The sequence below is a fragment of the Scyliorhinus torazame genome, chromosome 3, assembly GCF_047496885.1.
Source record: "Scyliorhinus torazame isolate Kashiwa2021f chromosome 3, sScyTor2.1, whole genome shotgun sequence".
Lineage (NCBI taxonomy): Eukaryota > Metazoa > Chordata > Chondrichthyes > Carcharhiniformes > Scyliorhinidae > Scyliorhinus > Scyliorhinus torazame.
In genome coordinates, this window is record NC_092709.1 from 281,353,471 (window position 1) to 281,376,512 (window position 23,042).

At 53.1% G+C, this 23,042-nt stretch overlaps 1 protein-coding gene across 1 annotated transcript in view; it reads left to right on the forward strand.

Annotated features, from left to right (window-relative positions):
- LOC140409143 (A disintegrin and metalloproteinase with thrombospondin motifs 12-like) overlaps positions 1-23,042 on the forward strand; it is a 951,810-nt gene that overhangs the window by 307,448 nt on the left and 621,320 nt on the right. The window contains exon 6 of the mRNA XM_072497322.1: positions 5,250-5,374. Coding sequence (XP_072353423.1) covers positions 5,250-5,374 — 125 coding nt within the window. The remainder of the gene's footprint in view (positions 1-5,249; positions 5,375-23,042) is intronic.

Here is a 23,042-nt window from a genome sequence, read left to right on the forward strand (position 1 = left end):
TCTGGGTGACAACCTGCCAGCAAAGTCACCAATCCAGCACAGGAGATGATGGCAGCGCTGGTCACTACTAAAGCCCTGCAGAAGAGGACATCCACCTAGTGTTGCAAAAGGATGAACGATCCCCTCCGCTCTGCCCGGCAGGGTAAGTCACTCTTCTCATCCCTCCAACTCACGCACTCAGAGACTCATCACACATCCACAGGATCTCACTCAGCGCCACTCAGGGAACACCACAACTAACTTTCCCAGTCACACCTTTGTTTCACCTGCGGGTCGTGTCATCATCACTCCACTGGTCCCATTCACCAATGACACGTTCCATGAATTTGTATCATCGGCCCTGGCATGTGTCCTGCTTACCCTCTCCATCTGTCTTCATTAAGGACAAGCTGGCATAAAACAAGATGGAGAGATCCCAGATGGGCGGACGGATGCCAGAGCTGAAGGTCTGCACTTTGAGGATCGAGCCATGCTGTGAACCGATGAGGATGTGGACTGTTCCTGTGCTGATGGTGAGGTCCTTGGCACCTATCCAAGTGAGGATCCAGGACGGCAACATCCATCAGATATCCATGCCACGAGTCACGTCTTCTGTTTTTCTGACCCTTGACATGCACCAATGACCTCTTCGTTCTTTCGCAGGTACATCTGGGAAGACCATAGGGGAGGGGGGACCATGAACAAGGTACATGACTCAGCCCGAGAGTAGCACAGGCCATGAATTCACAGACCGCGAAATAGAGGAACCGTCACAGCGCTCACCCACACTCTCCACAAGCACAGAGACACATACCTTGGTGGGACCTGGTTCTAGAGTAGCCTTGGGTCAATCTAGTGAGCACATCGTACTGTCTGACCCACAGCAAACGGAGACGGTGTATCCAAAGACACTGGCACTCGAAGGATTGCTGGAGGCCAGGGATTTGCTGAGTCTGAGTCAGGTGACAAACCTCTGGATCCAGTCTTGTCTCAGGTACTGGTCCGGTATCAGAGACAAGACCGGGAAAATCAGGATGGGGTGTCTGGTACACTCTTCAGATTCAAGGGCTCGATGGTGGAAAATATTCACCTTCAGAATGAGGGGACTGCTCCAACAGGTCAATGCAATGTGGCCAACACAGGCACTGCCACGGAAATCCTGGTCGAAAACTTCTTTCTTGCATTGCTGCAGGAGCTGCATTCAATGGCGGAGGTGCTTGCTGAAATCCATCAGTGTCAATGGAAGAAAGAGGTGGGGCTTCTTGACCTCACAACAGCTGCCCCTCGCTCCATGAGGCGGCAGGAGCCCGCAGGGACCCAGAGGGAGGACTACCACATGGGGCACAAAATCGGGGGCCATCCTCCCAGGTGACTCTGGGAGTGTCCAGCCCATCCAAATTCCCTCATCCTGTGACCACTTCAGCTCCAGCTCCTTAGGCAGAGGGAGGGTGATGCTGCAACACAGCAAAACCCTCAAGGCAGGCCTGGGTCCCCAGGTCTCGGCCCTCTAGAGGATGTCCGGCAAGGTCACCACAGACAGCAGGGCATAACAGACAGCAAGCTGCCACCACCTCTGCTGTGGATGTTGGGGATGCACCAAGATGTAGTGGCAGGGTAAGGAAGTTTAAAAGATTGTAGTTGAACAGCGTGGGCATTGGTGTTAATTACTTCTACATGACGTTCACTTCTGTAAATAAACTCTCGCTAAATTCACCCTTTCTATGGATCCTTGTTTTGATGAGCTGTGTTTCTGTCATTCTGAAGTGAAATTTCGATTCTTGCATAAGATTCTTGCTGAGTTCTCAGTCGAGGGCTTTCTCTCTGATCTCCCAGCACTAGGTGAATCAGTCATGCCCACATCTCGATGGGAATTATAATTACTACCTGAATGTACTGGGCTGGCGTCACAGAGTTCAGTCATTCTCCCTGTGTTTTCTCAGCACCTTTGAGGTGTGGCTGGTCCTCCATCCCATCAACTTCGGTCTCCAGTGATTTTTTATTTCTTTATTCATTGGATGTGGGAGTCACTGGTTGGACCATCCCGAGGTCATTTAAGAGTCAACCACATTGCTGTGGGTCTGGAGTCACTAGTAGGTCAGACCAGGTAGGGACAACAGATTTCCTTCTCCAAAGGACATTATTGAACCAGATGGGCTTTTATGACATTCAACAATGATTTCATGGTCATCATTAGACTTTTATTCCAGATTTTTATGGAGTTCAAATTCCACCAACTGCCCTGGTGGGATTTGAACCCAGGTACCCAGAGCATTACCCTGTGTCTCTGGATTACCAGCCCAGTGATAATACTCTACGCCACTGCCTCCCCTAGGCTCCGTTGTCCTCTGGCTCAGCTCACAAAGGATGCCATAGGATCAGGAGATGTGAAACTTCTCCTATTGTGTCATCATTATGTGACCCTGATCATTGAGAGCAAGCGAACTGCTGTCAGTTAGACAGGAGTCAGGCATTCACACAGCTCTGTGAGGAACTACGCACTGTCCGTGTGCATCCTCATGGCAGGATCCTTATCACAGAGAGTGTGCACTGCCAAAAGTCACACAGGAGAGTAATACTCACAGAGGCATGTGAAGATAATGGGATGATCTCACTGAATATTCTCATCATCTTCCATGAATCTAACGGTAATGAGCGTGTCCCGAGGTTGTCTGCCTTGTCTGGACATCGCCATGGCCTCATGGCTGACATCCTCAATTTTGAAGTCCTCCTTAGTCTCATCGCCATCAATGTCCTCCTCATCGGAAGAGACATGCCACTCCTCCCTCTCCTACTCAGGCAGTTCCTCCTGTTGCAGTGGAAGGTTGTGTTGTGCGCAGCATGTGAGGATGATATGTTATGAATTTTACTGCAGGGCTCTACCTGACTGGTCCAGACACTGAAAGTGTGAGTTGCAGCATGAACCTTGTTGTATCTTTTCTGCTTCACTCTATGCCCTCTGCACAGTTGGCATCAGCCACCTCCTCCTTGTTCCCGAGGAGCCAAACCTGAAACTGTTGTGGACAATGAACGATGGCAGGGATCTGAGAGTGGCTGAGAATGTATGACTCATACTGCCCTGGGAATCATGCATGGACCTGCAGGACGCACTTGGCATGTTCGCAGAACAGCTGTGCATTCAGCAGGCGGAAGCCCTTGCAGTTCACATCGTTGACAGTGTGGTGCCACAGAGCTCTGAGTGCCATGTGAGTGCAGTCGCTGCCACCCTGCACCTGTGGGAAGATCAGAAATCTGCCCAAATCCCATTGCTCCTGCCTCTGACTTGCCTGATGCCAGTTGAAATGCACAAAGTTGTGTGCCCTTGCAAGGATTGCATTTGCGACCACCTGCAGGTGCTTGTGTGTAAAGGTGTGAGATATCTTGCAGAGGTCAATCGTGGAGCTCTGGAAGTAACACTGGTTTAGAAGATTAAGCACCAATGTAATTTTCTGCGACACTGGCAGTGGATGCCCTCCAAGTCCCTGTGGGGCCAAATCCTGAAGCAGGTGGCAAATGTGATCAACCTATTCCCTGGACACGCATTGTGGCGACACTGGTTCCCGGACACCTGCAGGTATGACAAACGCCACCTGTAGAACTGGGACCAGTGAGACACCCATGAGTGATGGGTCTCTGAAGTTCATGCGCTGTGCCACCCCTTCACCTTCATAGTTCTGCTCCAACCTTTGGTGAGTCAAGCACTGCAATTGACATCTTCTTCACTCTTGCCTATGAATGAGAAGACATTCTGCAAGATAACCAGGCTCCATGTTCATGATGATCTTCTCACTGCAGTATCAAAGAGAGAGATGTGGCGGTCAGCATTTGTCTGTGAAGGACCATTCCTTGTCCATTCATCATTTGCAGCTGCCTTTCAAAGCCTATTGACTCATGCCCCGTCTACGCATTGATGCCCAGTCCTTAGCATGCTGATTGGGCAAGACTTTCCTTACTCAACATTACATTTCTGAATGGCAACAGCTTTGGCCACTCTGCTGAATCCAGAACTCTCATCTCAGGCATAGGCATTGTCCAAAACTTCACTCCAAGGCCTTGTGCTGAGTTTGGCCCATGTAGTGCACTTGTCAATGGGCACTTCAGCAGAACGTCCAGCAGTTCAGAATCTAGACAGTTCAGCGGAGAACAGAGAGCATTTCACTGGGGTGGCACAGCGGTGAGCATTGCTGCCTCACAACGCCAGGGACTTGGGTTCAATTCTGGCCTCGGATGATTGTGTGAAGTTTGTACATTCTCCCCGTGTCTGCGTGGATTTCCCCTGGGTGCTCCGGTTTCCTCTTACAGTCCAATCATGCGTGGGTTAGGTGGATTGGTCATGCTAAATTGCCCGTAATGTCAAACGGTTAGGTGGGATTATGGGGTCACAGGGATAGGGCGGGGGAGTGGTTCAGGTGGGGTGCTCTTTCAGAATGTCGGTGTGGACCCAATGGGCTGAATGGCCTCCTTATGCACTGTAGCGATTATGTTAGGACTCCGGCAGTGTGCCATGGCCCTGAGTGGATATTGCGCCAAAGGTTAAATGCAGAACCATAATCATTGGCAATCCCACAAGTAAGTGCTAACTTGACATAATTACATGACTAGGCTGATGAAAAGCATGTCAATTGAACTCAAGCTAAACTGTCTCAGCTGTATGTTTGACATGTTTTCCATTTGCCTTTCCTTTGTCTTCATGCTGGCTCCATATGAACCAGTCCCCCTGTGATTGCGTAGAACCTTCAGTCCATGGTCACTCCCCTCCACCGCTCCACCCCAAACATCAAACTCACTAAATCCTATTCCTCAGGCTATGCTTCTCTCTCTGCAGCTCTTCAATGAAGTCTATGCCCTGGCACCACAAGGCAATCTCAGAGACGCCGCTGTACAGATTTGCCTGTGACACCCCCCCCCGCCCCCCCACCCTGAAGATGTGGATCTGCCCCACGAGTACCTCACCAGCTTAGAGTTTGTCTAACCAGATGCCTGCCTTTTGAAACCTGTCATACATCGAGCCATTCTGATATCATGCTGCCATAGAAGTTTAATTTGACATGGGGTATGATTCTGGTGAATGGGCCCGATAATGATATGCTAATGTATTGTAATGGAATTCCTGACATTGGATGGCGGCAAATGCTACCCGCCACTGACGGACTACGGTGCAATACGGGCATGGTCCACGTTGCAGTGTTCATTTAACCTATTTTAGTATGCAGCAAATCAATGCTGTTTCTAACAGTGTTTCGCTTGAACAATGTTGTCCCAACCCTTTACAGGAAGAACTTAAAATCGTTCATCATGCTGACCATACTCTTTCCAGTTTCTGCAAGTGGCAAAAGAATGTGAATCCTAAAAGCGACTCCACTCCAAATCATCATGATGTAGCCGTACTGCTGACTCGGTAAGTTTTTTTAAAAATGGGAACAATAAGCAATGGGATGCATTTTTAGAAAATACTGGATAGCACGGAAGGGACATTTTTCAAGGAAATGTAGCTTTATTTGGATAGCATCATTACTGGCATAATCTACCAGGTGGCCTGGACATTGCCTTAGTAGGCACAACCTTTGAAATTGATTCAATTATCTTAGCTACCTTCGGACAGAGATAGTTAAAGTTCCTAAACATCCATAGGCCAGGATCTTGGCATAACAGTGGGAATTTTTCCTTCATCATTGATTACAGTGGAATTTCAGGGTCTGCGGGAGGATGTGTGATCAGCATTGGGAGCCTGGAAACTCCAACACCTGACTGCTATTAAGTGGATGGATGCTGAGGGTCACAATACATCCTATCTCTAAAAAAACACACCCAAGTCCCTTTGGCTCTCCAGTTCATTCTTCGGGGTCTAAAGCACTATCCTGGCCTGAACTCTCCAGGTGCGGTCCACTTTTATCCAACAGAAGGCTCTTGCATCTGCTGTTCAGTGTATAGTGCTGTCCAGCACTATGCCCAGCACTGAATGAATTTCTGTCGGGAGTTCCCACCTCAGGCGTTGCACCCTATTTAAACCACATATGACAAGGGCCTAGCAGAATCAAGAACCTGGAGGTTGGAGTCATACCAGCACAAAGGAAAATAGTTGTGGTGGTAGGAGGTCAATCATCTCAGCTCAAGAACATCACTGCAGGAGTTCCTCAGGGTAGTGTCCTCGGCCCAACCATCTTCAGCTGCTTCATCAATGACCTCCCCTCCATCATAAGGTCAGAAGTGGGGATGATTGCAGATGCCTGCACAATGTTCTTTTTTTGAAAAATAGATTTACAGTACCCAATTCTGTTTTCTCCAATTAAGGGGGAGACTTAGCGTGGCCAATTCACCTACCCTGAACATCTTCTGGGTTTGTGGGGGGGAGACCCACGCATGCAAGGGGAGAATGTGCAAACTCCACACGGACAATGACCCGGGGCTGGGATCGAACCTGGGTCCTCAGCGCTGGACTGTATAGTGTTCAGCACCGTTCGTGACTCCTCAGATACTGAAGCAGTCGGGGACTTGCGGTTGCGACTATGCTGAGCTAAGTCGCACGTTCGGCAGCTCCCGCCAGAAATTGACTTTTGGGCTCTTTCTAGGCGTCCCAGGGGCATTTGTTCGACGGTTCCCAGTGTGGGAAGGTGACAGTACGATTTCCCCGCCACTGTCTGGATTGGACCAGGAGTGGAGCAGTGAAAAAAGTAATTCTGGTGCAGCGAAAAGTGCGAGGGAGGAAAGCCAAGATGGCGGCGGGTGGAGACCAGGCAGAGTGGGCGCAGTGGGCACAAGAGCAGCAGGAGTTTCTCAGGCGCTGCTTCACGGAATTGAAAGCAGAGCTGCTGGAGCCGATGAATGCTTCGATCGACAAGCTGGTCGAGACCCAGAAGGCCCAAGGGGCGGCGACCCGGGAGGTGCGGCAGAAGGCCTCGGAGAATGAGGATGAGATATTGGGCCTGGTGGTGAAGGTGGAGGCGCACAAGGCGCTGCATAAGAAATGGCAGGAGAAGTTTAAGGACATGGAGAATCGGTCGAGGAGGAAGAATCTGCGGATTCTGGGTCTCCCGGAGGAGTGGAGGGGTCGGATGCTGGAGCATATGTGGTCACGATGCTGAACATGTTGATGGGCGTGGGTGCCTTCCCGAGGCCCCTGGAGCTGGATGGGGCCCACCGAGTCCTGGCGAGGAGGCCCAAGGCTAACGAGCCGCCGCGGGCAGTATTGGTGCGGTTCCAATGCTTGGTGGACAGGGAGTGTGTCCTAAGATGGGCAAAAAAGGAGCGGAGCAGCAGGTGGGAGAATGGAGAGGTCCGTATATACCAGGACTGGAGCGCGGAGGTGGCCAAGAAGAGGGCCGGGTATAATCGGGCTAAGGCGGTTCTGCATCGGAAGGGGGTGAAATTCGGGATTCTACAGCCGGCGCGACTGTGGGTCACGTTTAAGGACCTATATCATTACTTTCAGACGCCGGAGGAGGTGAGGACCTTTATTCAGGCCGAAAAGTTGGACATGGACTGAGGGTCGGTTGTGAGGGGAGGTCGCGGGGGGCTACTGTGGTTACTGTGCTTTGGGGGATGTTCTATTCTGTTCTGTATTGTTTCCTTGGGTGCTGGGTGGGGTAGGGTGAATTGGTTCGAAGGGGGGGTTTTGTGAGAGTGTGGGCATCGGTGGTTGGAAGGACAGGGCCCCGTTGGGGGGAGGGGAGATGAGAGGCCCGAGGTGGGGGAGCTGGGATTAGGCCACAAAAGGGAGCTGCGCCAGAGAGGGCAGGGCCGGTCTGATGGAAAGCACGGGCTTTTTCCCGTGCTAGGGAAGGAAGGGGGCAGGGTCGGGGGGGAAGGGCGGTGTTGGAGAGGAGTGGGGGTGGGGGGGAGACTACCACACTGGGGGGTCGATGGAGTTGCAGGAGTGGCCAGGGTCAGCAGGAGTCAGCTGGGGGGGGAGCAACGCAGCTAGGGGTGACCTAGCTGGGGTGGGAGGGGGGGAGGGTGGATCTGGGTTGCTGCTGCATTGGCCAAAGGTGAGCTGGAGCTCAGAGAGAGTTGGGGCGGGGGTCTACCGCTGGGGGGAATGGAGAGTGCGGGAGGCGCGGGCACGTGGCTGGCCTAGAAAAGGGGATGGCTAATCGGCAGGGGGAGGGAGCGGGAAGCCCCCTGATCCGGCTGATAACTTGGAATGTGAGAGGCCTGTATGGGCCAGTCAAGAGGGCCCGTGTGTTCGCGCACATGAAGGCAGATGTGGTTATGCTCCAGGAGACGCATTTGAGGATGGCAGATCAGGTTAGGCTGCGAAAGGGGTGGCGAGGGCAGGTTTTCCACTTGGGGTTGGACGCAAAGAATCGAGGGGTGATGATTTTGTTGGGGAAGCGGGTGTCGTTTGAGGCGCTGAACATCGTGGCAGACAATGGAGGTTGGTCTGTGATGGTGAGTGGTAAGCTGCAGGGGGTGCGGGTTGTCTTGGTGAATGTATATGCCCCGAATTGGGACGATGCCGGATTTATGCGGCGCATGTTGGGCCGGATTCCGGACCTGGAGGCAGGGAGCTTGATAATGGGGGTGGGGGGGACTTCAACACGGTACTGGATCCAGCATTAGACCTCTCCAGGTCCAGGACGGGTATGAGGTTGGCGGCGGCCAAGGTTCTGAGGGGGTTTATGGACCAGATGGGAGGAGTGGACCCATGGAGGTTTGTCAGGCCGGGGGCCAGGGAATTTTCTTTTTTTTCCTACGTCCATAAAGCCTACTCCCGGATAGACTTCTTCGTTATGAGCAGGGTGCTAATTCCGAGGGTGGAGGGCACGGAGTATTCGGCCATAGCCATCTCAGACCATGCCCCGCATTGGGTGGAGCTGGAGCTTGGGGAGGAGAGGGACCAGCGCCCACTGTGGCACCTGGATGTGGGCTTGCTGGCGGATGAGGAGGTGAGCGGGCGGATCTGGAGGTTCATTGAAAGCTATCTAGAGGCTAATGATAATGGGGAGGTGCAGGTGGGGGTGGTCTGGGAGGCGGTGATTAGGGGCGAGCTAATCTCCAATTGGGCCCACAAGGAGAAGAAGGAGAGGACAGAGAGGGAGAGATTGGTGGGGGAGATTTTAAGGGTGGATAGGAGGTATGCAGAGATTCCCGAGGAGGGGCTACTCAAGGAGCGACGAAGCCTCCAGGCCGAGTTCGACCTGTTGACCACCAGGAAGGCAGAGGTGCAGTGGAGGAAAGCGCAAGGGGCGGTGTATGAGTACGGGGAAAAGGCTAGCCGGATGTTGACACACCAGCTTCGGAAGCGGGAGGCAGCAAGGGAGATTGGGGGAGTTAGGGATAAAGTGGGGAACACGGTGCGGAATGCGGTGGGAATAAATGGGGTATTTAGAGGCTTTTATGAGGGGCTGTATAGGTCTGAGCCCCCGACGGAGATGGGGGGATGCGTCGATTTTTGGATCGACTGAGGTTCCCGAGGGTGGAGGAGGAGCAGGTGGCTGGGCTTGGGGCACCGGTAGGGCTGGAGGAGCTGACTAAGGGGCTGGGGAGTATGCAGGCGGGGAAGGCACCGGGGCCAGATGGGTTCCCGGTGGAATTTTACCGGAAGTACATGGACCTGCTGGGCCCTCTATTAGTGAGGACGTCCAATGAGGCGAGGGAGGGGGAGCCCTACCCCCGACGATGTCCAGGGCGCTGATCTCGCTGATCTTGAAGCAGGACAAGGACCCAATACAGTGTGGGTCGTATAGGCCAATCTCTCTCCTCAACGTGGACGCGAAGCTGTTAGCGAAGTTGTTGGCTACCAGAATTGAGGACTGTGTCCCGGGGGTGATTCACGAGGACCAGACCAGTTTTGTTAAGGGAAGGCAGCTGAATACCAATGTGCGGAGGCTCCTTAACGTAATCATGATGCCTACAGTGGAGGGGGAGGTGGAGATAGTGGCGGCGATGGACGCGGAGAAGGCCTTCGATAGGGTGGAGTGGGGGTACCTCTGGGAAGTGTTGAAGAGGTTTGGGTTCGGGAGGGGGTTTATTAGTTGGGTTAGGCTACTTTACGAAGCCCCGGTGGTGAGTGTGGCCATGAACCGGAGGAGGTCGGAATACTTTTGGCTGTACCGGGGGACGAGGCAGGGGTGACCCCCTAGCCCCCTTGCTATTTGCATTGCCAATTGAGCCTTTGGCTATGGCTCTAAGGAAGTCCAGGAACTGGAGGGGGCTGGTCCGTGGGGGGGAGGAACACCGGGTTTCATTGTATGCCGATGACCTGTTACTGTATGTGGCGGACCCAGTCGGGGGGATGCCGGAGGTGATGCGGATCCTCAGGGAGTTTGGGGACTTTTCCAGGTATAAGCTCAACGTGGGGAAGAGTGAGCTCTTCGTGGTACACCCAGGGGACCAGGGAAGGGGGATAGATGAGCTTCCACTAAGAGGGCGGAAATGGGTTTTCGGTACCTGGGGATCCAGGTGGCCAGGAGCTGGGGGACCCTACACAAGCTCAACTTGACGAGGCTCGTGGAGCAGATGGAGGAGGAGTTTAAAAGGTGGGATATGCTGCCACTCTCCTTGGCGGGTAGGGTACAGTTGGTGAAGATGACGGTGCTCCCGAGGTTCCTTTTTATATTCCAGTGCCTCCCCATCCTGATCCTAAGGCCTTTTTTAAGCGGGTCAGTAGGAGCATCATGGGATTCGTGTGGGCAAAAAAGACCCCGAGGGTGAGAAGGGTGTTTCTGGAGTGGTGTAGGGACAGGGGAGGGTTAGTGTTACCTAATCTGTGTGGGTATTACTGGGCTGCCAATGTGGCGATGATATGCAAGTGGGTAATGGAGGGGGAGGGGGCGGCGTGGAAGAGGCTGGAGATGGCATCCTGTGTGGGCACGAGTCTGGGAGCGCTGGTGACAGCACCGCTGCTGCTCCTGCCGACTAGGTACACCACGAGTCCGGTGGTGGCGGCGACTTTGAAAATTTGGGGGCAGTGGAGGCGCCACAGGGAGGTAGAGGCTTCGGTTTGGTCCCCGATCCGGGAGAACCATAGGTTCGTCCCGGGAAGAATGGATGGAGGGTTCCTGAGCTGGCACAGGGCAGGAATTAGAAGGATGGGGGACCTGTTTTTAGATGGGACGTTTGCGAGCCTTTGGGCACTGGAGGAAAAATTCGGGCTTCCCCCCGGAAATGCCTTCAGGTAATTGCAGGTCAGGGCATTTGTAAGACGGCAGGTGAGGGAGTTCCCGCTGCTTCCAGCACTCAGGTTCCAGGATAGGGTGCTCTCGGGGGTGTGGGTTGGGGAGGGCAGGGTCTCGACGATTTACCAGGAGATGCAGAAGGAGGAGGAGACCTCGGTGGAGGAGCTAAAGGGTAAATGGGAGGAGGAGCTTGGGGAGGAGATAGACGAGGGTACGTGGGCGGACGCCCTGAGTAGGGTTAATTCTTCCTCCTCTTGCGCCAGGCTGAGCCTGATACAATTTAAGGTTCTTCACAGAGCGCATATGACAGGGGCGAGGCTGAGCAGGTTCCTTGGGGTGGAAGACAGGTGTGGGAGGTGCTCGGGGAGCCCAGCAAGTCATACCCATATGTTCTGGGCGTGCCTGGCGCTGGATGGGTTCTGGAGTGGTATTGCGAGGATAGTGTCTACGGTGGTGAACACCCGGGTTAAGCCGAGCCGGGGGTTAGCACTATTTGGGGGATCGGACGAGCCGGGAGTGCAGGAGGCGAAAGAGGCCGGTATTCTGGCCTTTGCGTCCCTGGTAGCCCGACGGAGGATTCTGCTACAGTGGAAGGATGCGAGGCCCCCGAGCGTGGAAGCCTGGATCAGCGACATGGCAGGGTTCATTAAATTGGAGAGGGTAAAATTTGACTTGAGAGGGTCTGTGCAGGTGTTCTTCAGGCGGTGGCAACCGTTCCTAGACTTTCTAGTGGGGCGTTAGGAGGTGGTCAGCAGCAGCAGCAACCCAGAGGGGGCCGTGGGGGGGGGGTGTACCTTGTGTTTTCTACTGTGTTTATTATTGCTTAATGGGGGGTTTGTATATTGGGGGAATTCTGATGTAGTTGTAAGATGTTTATTGATGTGTTCTTTGTTTGTTGAAAATATGTAAAAATTTGAATTAAAATATTTCTAAAAAAAAAAAGATACTGAAGCAGTCCATGTCCAAATGCAGCAAAACCTGAACAATATCCTGGCTTGGGCTGACAACTGGCAAGTTATATTCACGCCACCCAAGTGCCAGGCAATGACTATCTCCTAAACCACCACGCCTTGACATTCAATGGCATTAGCATCGCTGAATCCCCCATAATCAACAGCCTGGGGGTGACCATTGCTCAGAAACTGAACTGGACTAGCCATATTAATATTGTGGCTATCAGGGGAGGTGAAAGGCTAGGAATCCTACGGCGAGAAACTCACCTCCTGACCTACCAAGGCCTGTCCACCATCTACAAGGCACAAGTCAGGAGTGCAATGTAATATTCTCCACTTGCCTGGATGAGTGCAGCTCCAATAACACTCAAGAAGCTCGACATCACCTGTGACGAAGCAACCTGCATGATTGCTCCCACGTCCACAGAAACTCAAACCCTCCATTGTATACCATCGACAAGATGCTCAGCAGTAACTCACCAAGGTTCCTTAGACAGCACCTTCCAAACCCACGACCACTACCATCTAGAAGGGCAGGAGCAGCAGATATCTGGGAACCCCACCACCAGGAGGTTCCCCTCCAAGTCACTCACCACCCTGACTTGGAAATATATCAGCGTTCCTTCACTGTCGCTGGGGCAACATCCTGGAACTCCCTGCCAAACTACACAGTGGGTGGACCTTCACCTCAGTGACTGTAGCATTTCCAAAAGGCAGCCCACCACTACCTTCTGAAGGGCAACTAGCGATGGGCATTAAATACTGGCCTAACCAGCAATGCACACGTCTCGTAAATGAATAAAAAAAATAAAAAAGACAATTCAGAGCCTGTGTGGTTAATACTCTGCAGACATCTTTTAAAAAGCTGCAGAAATGTATGAAATGGTGCACAGTGCACAAATGTCATCTGTCAGGGTATGAGCGTTGTTTAGAAGGATATTAATATTAATTGACAAAAGAACAGGAAGAACCTTGAAGAAAAGTCCAAAAAGAAAAATCAGGAAGAGTGAAGTGTGATGTTGTTAAAATCGATGCTTGTACCAGAGGGATCACAGACATGTTATTTGAAGCACACTTGACAATACACATAAAAAATGAAGAGCTGCAATTTTTACTTTTGTCAGTTCTATATTTCACTCCTGGTGGTAAACAGTTTAAATACAGATATTTTAACATACTGAGGAGTGGTGTTGGGTGTGAATGGGGTTTAAATGGGCAAAGAATGGAAGCTAACTCCAGCCCATTCACTTCTGGATTTTATTCAGACAGAACAAGGAGTGGGCAGCCATCATGCTCCACTGAGGTGGGCTGGCATTTTAGATAAATTAATAAGGATTGGATTTAATCAGCTTTGCAGATTAGCAATGACTGGCCAGGCTTTCCAGGCTTCAGGAAAACCTGGCAGCTGCAAGGAGGTTATTGCAGCCTCATGGGAGGGGTAAGTGCCTTGACTGCACTGTTTGTAAGTCAAGAGGAGCAGAAGTGCTCCCTCCTGGTCTACCCCCCATCAAACCAACCCATCAATACATAGCCCACTCTCTGGGATGTCCCCCCTTCACCCCCACCTCGGGACTGGAATACACCCTGTTCAGGGATTGTGGTAGACACCACGAGTGGTATATTATATGTATTACGGCTCAGCCCGTATATTACTGGTATGACGGTAAATCCCTGCCTGCTGGCTCCACCCAGCAGGCGGCGTATAAAAGTGTATGCTCTCCTGCACTGATTCCATTCTGGTTCCAGCTGCGGGAGGCAAAACACCTTGTGCAATAAAGCCTCGATTGTTTCACCATTCTCGTCTCGTGGTAATTGACGGTACATCAATTTATTGCACAAGATTTTAAAAGGTGGATCTCCTAATCAAGCCTGATCGCCTGCAGCTGAGCCCTCACGCAGCCAACGCCCCGTCTACCTTCGACCACTGGCTAGCCTGCTTCGAAGGCTACCTCAGAGCAGCCACTGAAGAACCATCGGACAGAAGAACTCACAGAAGCTCCAAGTCCTCTACTCACGGGTGAGCCCTGAAATTTTCCCCCTCATCCGGGATGCGCCCACCTACTCAGAAGCGATGACGCTCCAAAAGGGACATTACGTTAAAACGGTGAACCAAGTGTACGCCAGGCACCTCCTGTCCACGAGACGGCAACTCCCCGGGGAGACTCTGGACAATTTCTTGCAGGCCCTACAGATCCTCAGCAGGTAACTGCCAGGCAGTTTTGGCAACCAACACACCGACTTTGAATCAGAGACGCTTATGTCACGGGCATGCAGTCTACGTACTTTTGCCAGAGACTACTGGAAGGGGGTAAGCTCGATCCTGCGGAGACTAGGCAGCTTGCAAATTCACTGGAAGTGGCCTCCCGTAACCTGGAGTCCTACACCCCTGACCACGCGGCACCCTCGTGGGCATCGTGGGCCCCACCAGCTGCCGACTCCAGCTCACCGCAAGCCTGCGCCGCGTGGCAGCCAGCAAACTCTGGGGGGCCCCAAGTGTTATTTTTGTGGACAAAACAAATACCCAAGGCAGCGCTGCCCGGCGCAGAGCGCGACCTGCAACGGGTGTGGGAAGAAAGGACATTTTGGGCGGGATTCTCCGACCCCCCCCCCGTCGGGTCGGAGATCGCCGGGGGGGGGGGGGGGGGGTGGGGCGGCTTCAATCCCGCCTCCGCCGGCTGCCGAATTCTCCGGCGCCGGAGAATTGGCGGGGTCTGGAATCGTGCAGCGCCGGTTGGCGGCCGCTACCAGCGGCCCTCCTCCCCAGCGATTCTCCGGCCTGCAATGGGCCGAAGTCCCGCCCGTTCTATGCAGGTCCCGCCGGCGTAAATTAGAGTAGGTCCCTTACCGGCGGGGACTGGCAGCGCGGGCGGGCTTTGGGGTCCTCAGAGGGGGGGGGAGGTGGCGTGGGGCGATCTGGCCACGGTGGCCTGACCCGCGATCCGGGCCCACCGACCCGTGGACGGGCCTGTGCCCTGGGGGCACTCTATTCCTCCGCGCCGGCATGTAAGCCTCCGCGATGGCCGGCTCGAAGGTGAACCCCCCCCTGCACATGCGCGGGGATGACATCAGAAGGCGCTGACGCTCCCGCGCATGCGGACCCGCGCCGGCCGGCTGAGTCCCTTCGGCCCCGGCTGGCGCGGCGTCAAAGGGCTTCCACGCCAGCCGACGGGGCGCAAACCACTCCGGCGCCGGCCTAGCCCCTGAGGGTGCGGAGGAGTCCGCACCTTTGGGGTGGCCCGACGCCGGAGTGGTTCACGCCACTCCGTCCTGCCTGGAAACCCCCGGACCCGCCGGGTACGGGAGAACCCCGCCCTTCGTTTCTGTTTGCCAGGCCCGGTCGGTCGCCGTTGTATCCAGGTACGGCATTTCTACAACCCCCACGTGCGACCCAGGGGCGCCGCCATCTTCTCCTCCGCAAGCAACGTGCGGCCCGTGGGCGGCGCCTTCTTCCCCACCGCAAGTCACGTGCGACCCGTGGGCGGCGCCATCTTCGGCACCATATTGGACCGCACCTCAGGACCCCGGCTCGTCTGGCTGTTCGCCGCCCACTGCGACCACCGCCACCGCTGATCAGCCCGGGACCTCCCAACATCTTCCGCAGCTTGCCTCCATCACCCTGGATCAGTCTCGGCCCCGCAACCTCGCGACCGCTACGACGACGGTGAAGATTAACTGGCACGAGACGACCTGCCTCTTCAACTCTGGGAGCACAGAGAGCTTCATCCACCCCAGTACGGTAAGGCGCTGCTCCCTCCCGGTACACCCCGTCACCCAGAAAATCTCCCTGGCCTCCGGATCCCATTCCATTGAAATCCGGGGGTACTGTATCGCGACCCTCACTGTCCAGGGCGTAGAGTTCAGCAACTTCAGGCTCTGCGTCCTCCCCCACCTCTGCGCTGCCCTGTTACCCGGCCTGGATTTTCAGTGCCATCTCCAAAGCCTTACTTTGAAATTCGGAGGACCCCTACCCCCCCTCACCGTCTGCGGCCTCACGACCCTTAAGGTCGATCCACCTTCACTGTTTGCGAACCTCACCCCGGACTGCAAACCCATCGCCACTGGGAGCAGACGGTACAGTGCCCAGGACAGGACCTTCATCAGGTTGGAGGTCCAACGACTTCTGCGGGAGGGGATCATTGAGGTCAGCAACAGCCCCTGGAGAGCTCAAGTAGTGGTGGTGAAGACTGGGGAGAAACACAGGATGGTCATTGACTACAGTCAGACCATCAACCGGTACACTGCCCCAAGGCCCTGAAACGATGCCTGGGGTTTTTCTCGTATTACGCCCTGTGGGTCCCTAATTAAGCGGACAAGGCCCGCCCACTCATCAAGACCACAGTTTTTCCCCTGACGGCTGAGGCCCGCCAGGCCTTCAACCACATCAAGGTGGATATCGCCAAGGCCACGATGCACGCGGTCGACGAGTCCCTCCCCTTTCAGGTGGAGAGCGATGCATTGGACGTGACTCTGGCACCACCCTTAACCAGGCGAGCAAACCTGTGGCCTTCTTTTCCCGCACCCACCATACCTCCGAAATTCGACATTCCTCTGTCGAAAAGGAAGCCCAAGCCATTATGGAAGCTGTGCGACATTGGCGGAATTACCTGGCCAGCAGGAGATTCACTCTACTCACTGATCAACGGTCGGTTGCTTCATGTTTAATAATACATAGCGGGGCAAGATCAAAGATGACAAGGTCGTGAGGTGGAGGATCAAGCTCTCCACCTATAATTATGAGATCTTGTATCACCCGGGGAAGCTCAACGAGCTCCCTGATGCCCTATCCCGAGGTACATGTGCCAGCGCACAACTGGACCGACTCCGGGCTCTCCACTATGACCTCTGCCACCCGGTGCTTCCATTTTGTCACGGCCCACAACCTGCCCTACTCCATTGAGGAGGTCAGGACTGTCACCAGAGACTGCCAAGTCTGCGCAGAGTGCAAGCCGCACTTCTACCGGCCAGACACAGTCCATCTGGTGAAGGCCTCCCGCCCCTTTGAACGTGGACTTCAAAGGGCCCCTCCCCTCCACCAACCACAACGTGTACTTCAACGTATTTGACGAGTGTGGTAAACCACTGTTGCACCTGTATTAGGTGATGTACGGTAGGACTGTTGCTAACTTTTGGTTGGCTCTTAATTCGTAATTTGCTCTGTTTGTTTAACCTTTGCTCTAGAGTCGCCAGGTATCTTTATCATACCGCCACGAGGTTCAAGTTCAATAACTGATCAATAACTCAACACACCAATTAGTAAGATTCAAATCCAAACACATTTATTATATACAGCAAGTCATTACTTATGCATTTAACTCTACTTTCTAGACTATTTCTATCACTAAAAGGCCTATACTTAGCTTCGGAATTGGCCCGCCAGGTTAGGAGAACAAATCGCCTTTCGTTCAAGTCCTGAGTCTGCAGGATTCAAAAGCTGGTATGGACTTATAGCTAGGAGCGCCTATCTCGTAGCGAGCATTGACTGGAGACTTACTTGGTTGATGTGGCCGCTTGGGCAGTTCACTCACAGGGGTTAATTCACGTTGTTGAGTGACCCTGCCAAGAAGGACGATTTGAACTTTGGGGCTCTACTTTATAGTCCCCAGGGGCTTCCCGCCCTTCGGGGCGGACCCCGTACCTGGTTCCAAGTGATTGGACTGCGTCCCGATCACTTGGATCGATTTCTCCAATACTGGAGTTGTTCCCTGATCGCTGGGCGGTCCCTAAATGTCCATTGGCTTTGCGTTGTCTTGGCTCCTGCTGGCGCCGAAGAGTCTGGCTTGGCTTTATTCACCTTAAGTGTTGAGATTGTGCCTTGGGATCACTCATTACTATGCAGATGGCTGCTGGTTTCAGTGCTGTCTGGTTTTTGCAGGTTCCAATACACAGGATGTCTGCACTTGCTCGTTTTTGCCTGTGTTGGCTGAATTTCCCTTTAATCTTTGCGGTTCTCCATTTTAAGTCGGGAAGTGACCAACCCAGGTGGCTACACACCCTCCTTGTGATCCCTAACGCGAAGCATGAAGGATCACAGAACTGCGTTGTCTTCATTCCCTGACCCAGCGAGCACTCTTCCGTGGCCTCTACACTGACCGTAACTATGCAGTGAAAATTTTTAACTAACATTCTAAGTGGCGCTATGTCAAACAGGGACATGCATTACAACACAAAAAAAAACGGTACCTCTAACTGTCCTCAATAAACTACACTCACTAAACATTCAGTCATATTAACTTCCTAACAATACAAAAATAAAAGCAGCATTCACATTCTTCCTCTGGCTTGGCATTCAAGCACAGGGGTGTACAATATTTCCATTTCTTTATTTACAAAAGATGCAACACAAATGGTCTTTATTATAGATCAAGGGGTTCGGGGGCCTGGTGTAAACCGAAAATAGGGGATCTTATCCTGTGCGAGCGCGGTAGGCTCTCCTTCGCCATTTCCTCATGCGGATAGTCTGCACGATGCTGCAGAGTATCGCCAACACTAATAGGGATTCGACTAGATAGGAAAGGGAGCACCATTTTATGAGCTTATCACACCATGATGGTGTGGTGTTGCCTGTTACTGGGCTCTGGGTGCTATGGGGAAGTGAATTATTAACGGCCGGGGGGGGTTGGGGTCAGGGGGTTCGCGTTCGCGCGCAACCGAATACACATTATAATGGTGGTGATCAAGACGGAGGATGCCCTCATTGTTCTTCTTTCACTTCTCTTCTTTTCTTTCCTTGGGGCTTCTGAAGTTCTGTGGGATCAAGCATAGTTTCTGTTACTATCTTGGTTAATATCGCGTCTGTTCGTATGTCTGTCCTTTAGTGCCAATTCCTTTTTACAATTTGTCACCATTTGTGACTCCCTCATTGTTTTTTTAAACCGAATATTCCGGACAAGACACACTTAAAAAATACTGAAACAGTGCGAGCCGTCTCACAGGCTGTGCGATGCACCATCCAAATGTTTGAGGATGTAAATAGCATAGGGATGGCAACCTAAGGGTTGCCTAAAAACAAAACAAAACTTTTTGAACCAATAGTGCCAAAATGAGGTGCGTATGGGCCGCAACGGGTAAGAAGATGGAATGCCCGGGTAGGACGGTGATCAATGCCGTATGTGCTCTACCGAGCGTAGCTGACCATAGGGGGGTCCTCAGGCAGGGCGGAGACCAATGCCGTTTCTCCACTGCCTGAGCAACCGGCAAGAACGGGCAAGAAATGTAGTCATCGTGGGGGTTGCCGTATTGGTTCTACCTTCGAACCAGAAGAGAAGTTATGAACGAGGGCTGGCAAGCTCTCAGCGGTTTCTGCCGATAAGCGTGCTGGCAAGTTTTCACAGGTTTCGGCCGACAAATATGGCGTGTGGCCGTGGAACTTCCGAGTGTACAAACAACAATTGACACTAACACTAGCAAACAACATTGAACATGCTGCAGGTTCCATCAGAAAGGACACCGTTTCTCCAAAGCGGTTGCTTTTAAAACATCATCTGGACACCTCAGCTATCAGTTGCGAACAGGGTCGCAAAGGGGTTCTCGCTTTGGAAGTCAGACTCAAACTCGTCACCTTCTCCCGGATGCCATACTCTTGAATGTATAAGGGCTGATAGGCTGCATGGTGCGATTTGGGGTCCATCTCGTCGTTCCGGACGAGCCTGCATGAATTATCGCGGTGCCAAAAGGTGGTTCTAGTTCTGTGGGGACGGAATCGTCATCGTAGGGCGGTGGTCTTTGGTGGGGTTTGATGAGGAATGTGATGAGGAAGGGATCACTCGAATCGTGGTCTAATTCACTGGGTGTGGGTCCTGTTGCATGGGGATAGTAGTCAGGCGTGCTGTGGCTATTATCTGAGTCACAGTCGCTGCTGCTGCTGTCTGTGGGCGTTCCGGGGCGGAGTCTAGAGATCGGGGGTGGAGTTGAGGGCGAGTCCGTGGATGTGGTGGGCGTGTTGTGGGAGGGTAGGGATACGTTGGGTGTGGGCGGGGTGTGGTCTGCTGTGTCGAGCATGACGTGGTGTGCGTGTTTGGACTGTGGGCCATATGCCTTAAGCTGGTTAATATGGAACCACACAGCTTTTCCTTTGGGGTACTTAATTTTATAGACGGAGGGGTTTACTTTGTCCACAATTGAGTACGGACCCGAATACTTCGGTGACAGGAATGTGCTGGGGTTGTAAATTGAGAGCATGACCTGCTGTCCTACCTCAAACTCAGTCGCATGCACTGTCTTGTCGAAACAGGCTTTGCTCTGTTTCTTCCTTGTGCCTAATCGTACTGCGGCTGCTACCTGAGCCGTTTTTACATTTTCCACTAATTCCTTGACTGCGTTCTCGTGTGTGAGGGCCGTCACTTCGGGGCTGGTCAAGTCCAATCCTAATAAAATTTCTGTGCCTTTCATGGGGCATCCGGTCATGAGAGTGTGTGGGGTGTAACCTGTGGAAGTTGAAATAGTGGGAGCGATTCTCCACTCCCGCGCCGGTTGGGAGAATCGCCTGGGCCGCCAAATTTTCCCACGATGCCGGTCCGACGCCCTCCCGCGATTCTCCCAAGCGGCGGGAAAGGCCCCATCGAGTTCCGCGCGGCGCAGGCCGGAGAATTGCCCGAGACACCCAAAATGGCAATTCTCCGGTACCCCTGCTATTCTCAGGCCCGGATGGGCCGAGCGGCCAGGTCAAAATGGTGGGTTCCCCCCCCCCCCGGCGCCGCCAAACCTGGTCTCTGCCGTCGGGAACAGCGTGGGAACGCTGGGGGGGGCGGCCTGCGGGGAGGGGATGGGGATCCTGCACCGGGGGGTACCTCAAATGGGGTCTGGCCCGCAATCGTTGGGCCATCCTCTCTGAAGGAGGACCTCCTTTCTTTCACAGCCCCGCTAGATCCGTCTGCCATCTTCTTGCGGGGCGGACACGGAGAGGATGGCAACCCGTGCATGCGCGGGTGATGCCAGTTATGCGGCGCCGGCCGCTTCATGTATGCGGCGCCACCTTTACGCGGCGACAAGGCCTGGCGCGTGTAAATGACGTGGCCCCACTCCTAGCCCATTATCGGGCCCTGAATCGGTCGGGATAGGGACCGTTCCGAACTGTCGTGAACCTCGACGGCGTTCACGACGGTGTGGGCACTTCGGCGCGTGAGTAGAGAATCCCGCCCCCTATTTCTCAAAAACATCAGCGCAAAAGGGAGGACTGAATCCCAAGTGGTGTTGTTTTGTTGGACCATTTTTCTGAGGGTGGCTTTTAGGGTCCGATTCATGTGCTCCATGATACCACTTGACTGGGGGTGGTATGCGATGTAGAATTTGTGGGTAATGCCAAATATCGTGAGGACGTTCTTCATGACACGTCCCGTAAAATGGGAACCTTGGTCGGATTCAATGTTGCGGGGGAGAACCCATCTCGTAAAGATGTGGTGGGTTAAGATCTTTGCGGTGGTCTTTGTCGTGTTCGTTCTGGATGGGAATGCCTCTACCCATTTTGTAAAAGTGTCTATGACGACTAATACGTATTTGTAACCATTCCTGCAATGGTCCTATAAAATCGATCTGGAGGTTAGCCATAGTTAACGGGGCGGGTGTGGCTAAGTTGAGCTTTCTTTGTGTCTCTGTCCGGATTGTTCTGGGCACAGATAAGGCAATTCTCAACGTAGTGCGTTACGTCTTCTTTTAAACTTGGCCACCAACAGAGCTGCCTGAGATGGGCTGTAGTGGGAATTCCCTGATGTCCATGACTGTCATGGAATAAACAAATAAGTTGATTCCTGTCCTGTTCAGGAACCACATAAAGGGTGTCTTTTAACACCACACCGTCATGTGTGGTCAGTGCATTTTTAAACCTATCATGGGGTGCTGTAAATTGACCTTTCAAAATCTCCCTGAGATTGTTATCCTGCTTCTGGGCCTGCACTAAATCCTCGATATTAGTCTGCGAGACCTGAACTGCATTCACTGGTGCGCTTTCGGGGGTATCCAAAAATATCCATGCCTGGAACCTGCTTTGGCCAGTGCATCGGCTTTTACATTTCCAGGGGGGGGACGAACGGTGGTGACTGCGAACTTTAACAATACCAAAGGTCCTGTCCTGTGCTTTCTATAAAATGTGGCGGAGCAATGGGGCTGAAGGGAGGGGTTTTCCATCTGCGGAAACAAATCCTCTTGCTTTCCACAGGGGTAGGAATTCTGTAAGGCTGTTGCAGACATAGAGGCTGTCCGAGTATATGTCTGCTGGGCTGGGGAAGGAATCTGGGTGATCTATAATATACGCAACAGCTGCTAGTTCTGCACGCCTGCGCGCCTAAGTGTCCTGGTAGCTTTAAGGAGATCTCTTCTAGGGCGTGTCCCTGCGCGTCCTCGACATATATGCCGCATCCTGTAATGCGCTTCTCTTCTAATACTGTGGAAAAACCATCCACATAAATCCGTAAAGGTGCGCACATGTCTGTATGCTGGGGGCTCTGGGGTGAACTGCCTATCTTTTTGGGGGGTGTTTTCGCAATAAAGGGACCTGTGTTGTGGTGCGGTGAGATGATTTCACATTCGTGGGGGGTGCCTGGGTACTGAAGGTTATAGGCTAAGAAAGTGTGGGTCTTGGTCCACTTAACGGTGATGTCCCGTCCCTGCAAAAGAAGGGTCCATCTTGCTGCTCTAATCTGGCTGACTGTACCGTCCTTAAGTCGTCCGTCCAGTAAAAGTTGGGTGGGGGTGTGTTCTGTGAGGATTGTGATGGGGTTTAGTCCGGTTATGTAGGAAAAATACTGAACTGCGAGCAGGTGTCTTTCACAGGCCGAACATCCCTGCTCCACAGGATCTAAGAGTCTGGATGCGTAAGCCACGGGTCTTAACTGTTCATGCCGTTCCTGGAGGAGCACGGCCAAAAGGGTGCGGTCGGTGCTAGCTATCTCTATAGCGTAGGGGGAAAGCGGGTCTGGAACTTGTAGTGCGGGGGCTGCAATGAGGGCTCTTTTCAAAGCATCCATAGCATCCGTATGCTGCGGATGCCATTCCCAAGGGGCTC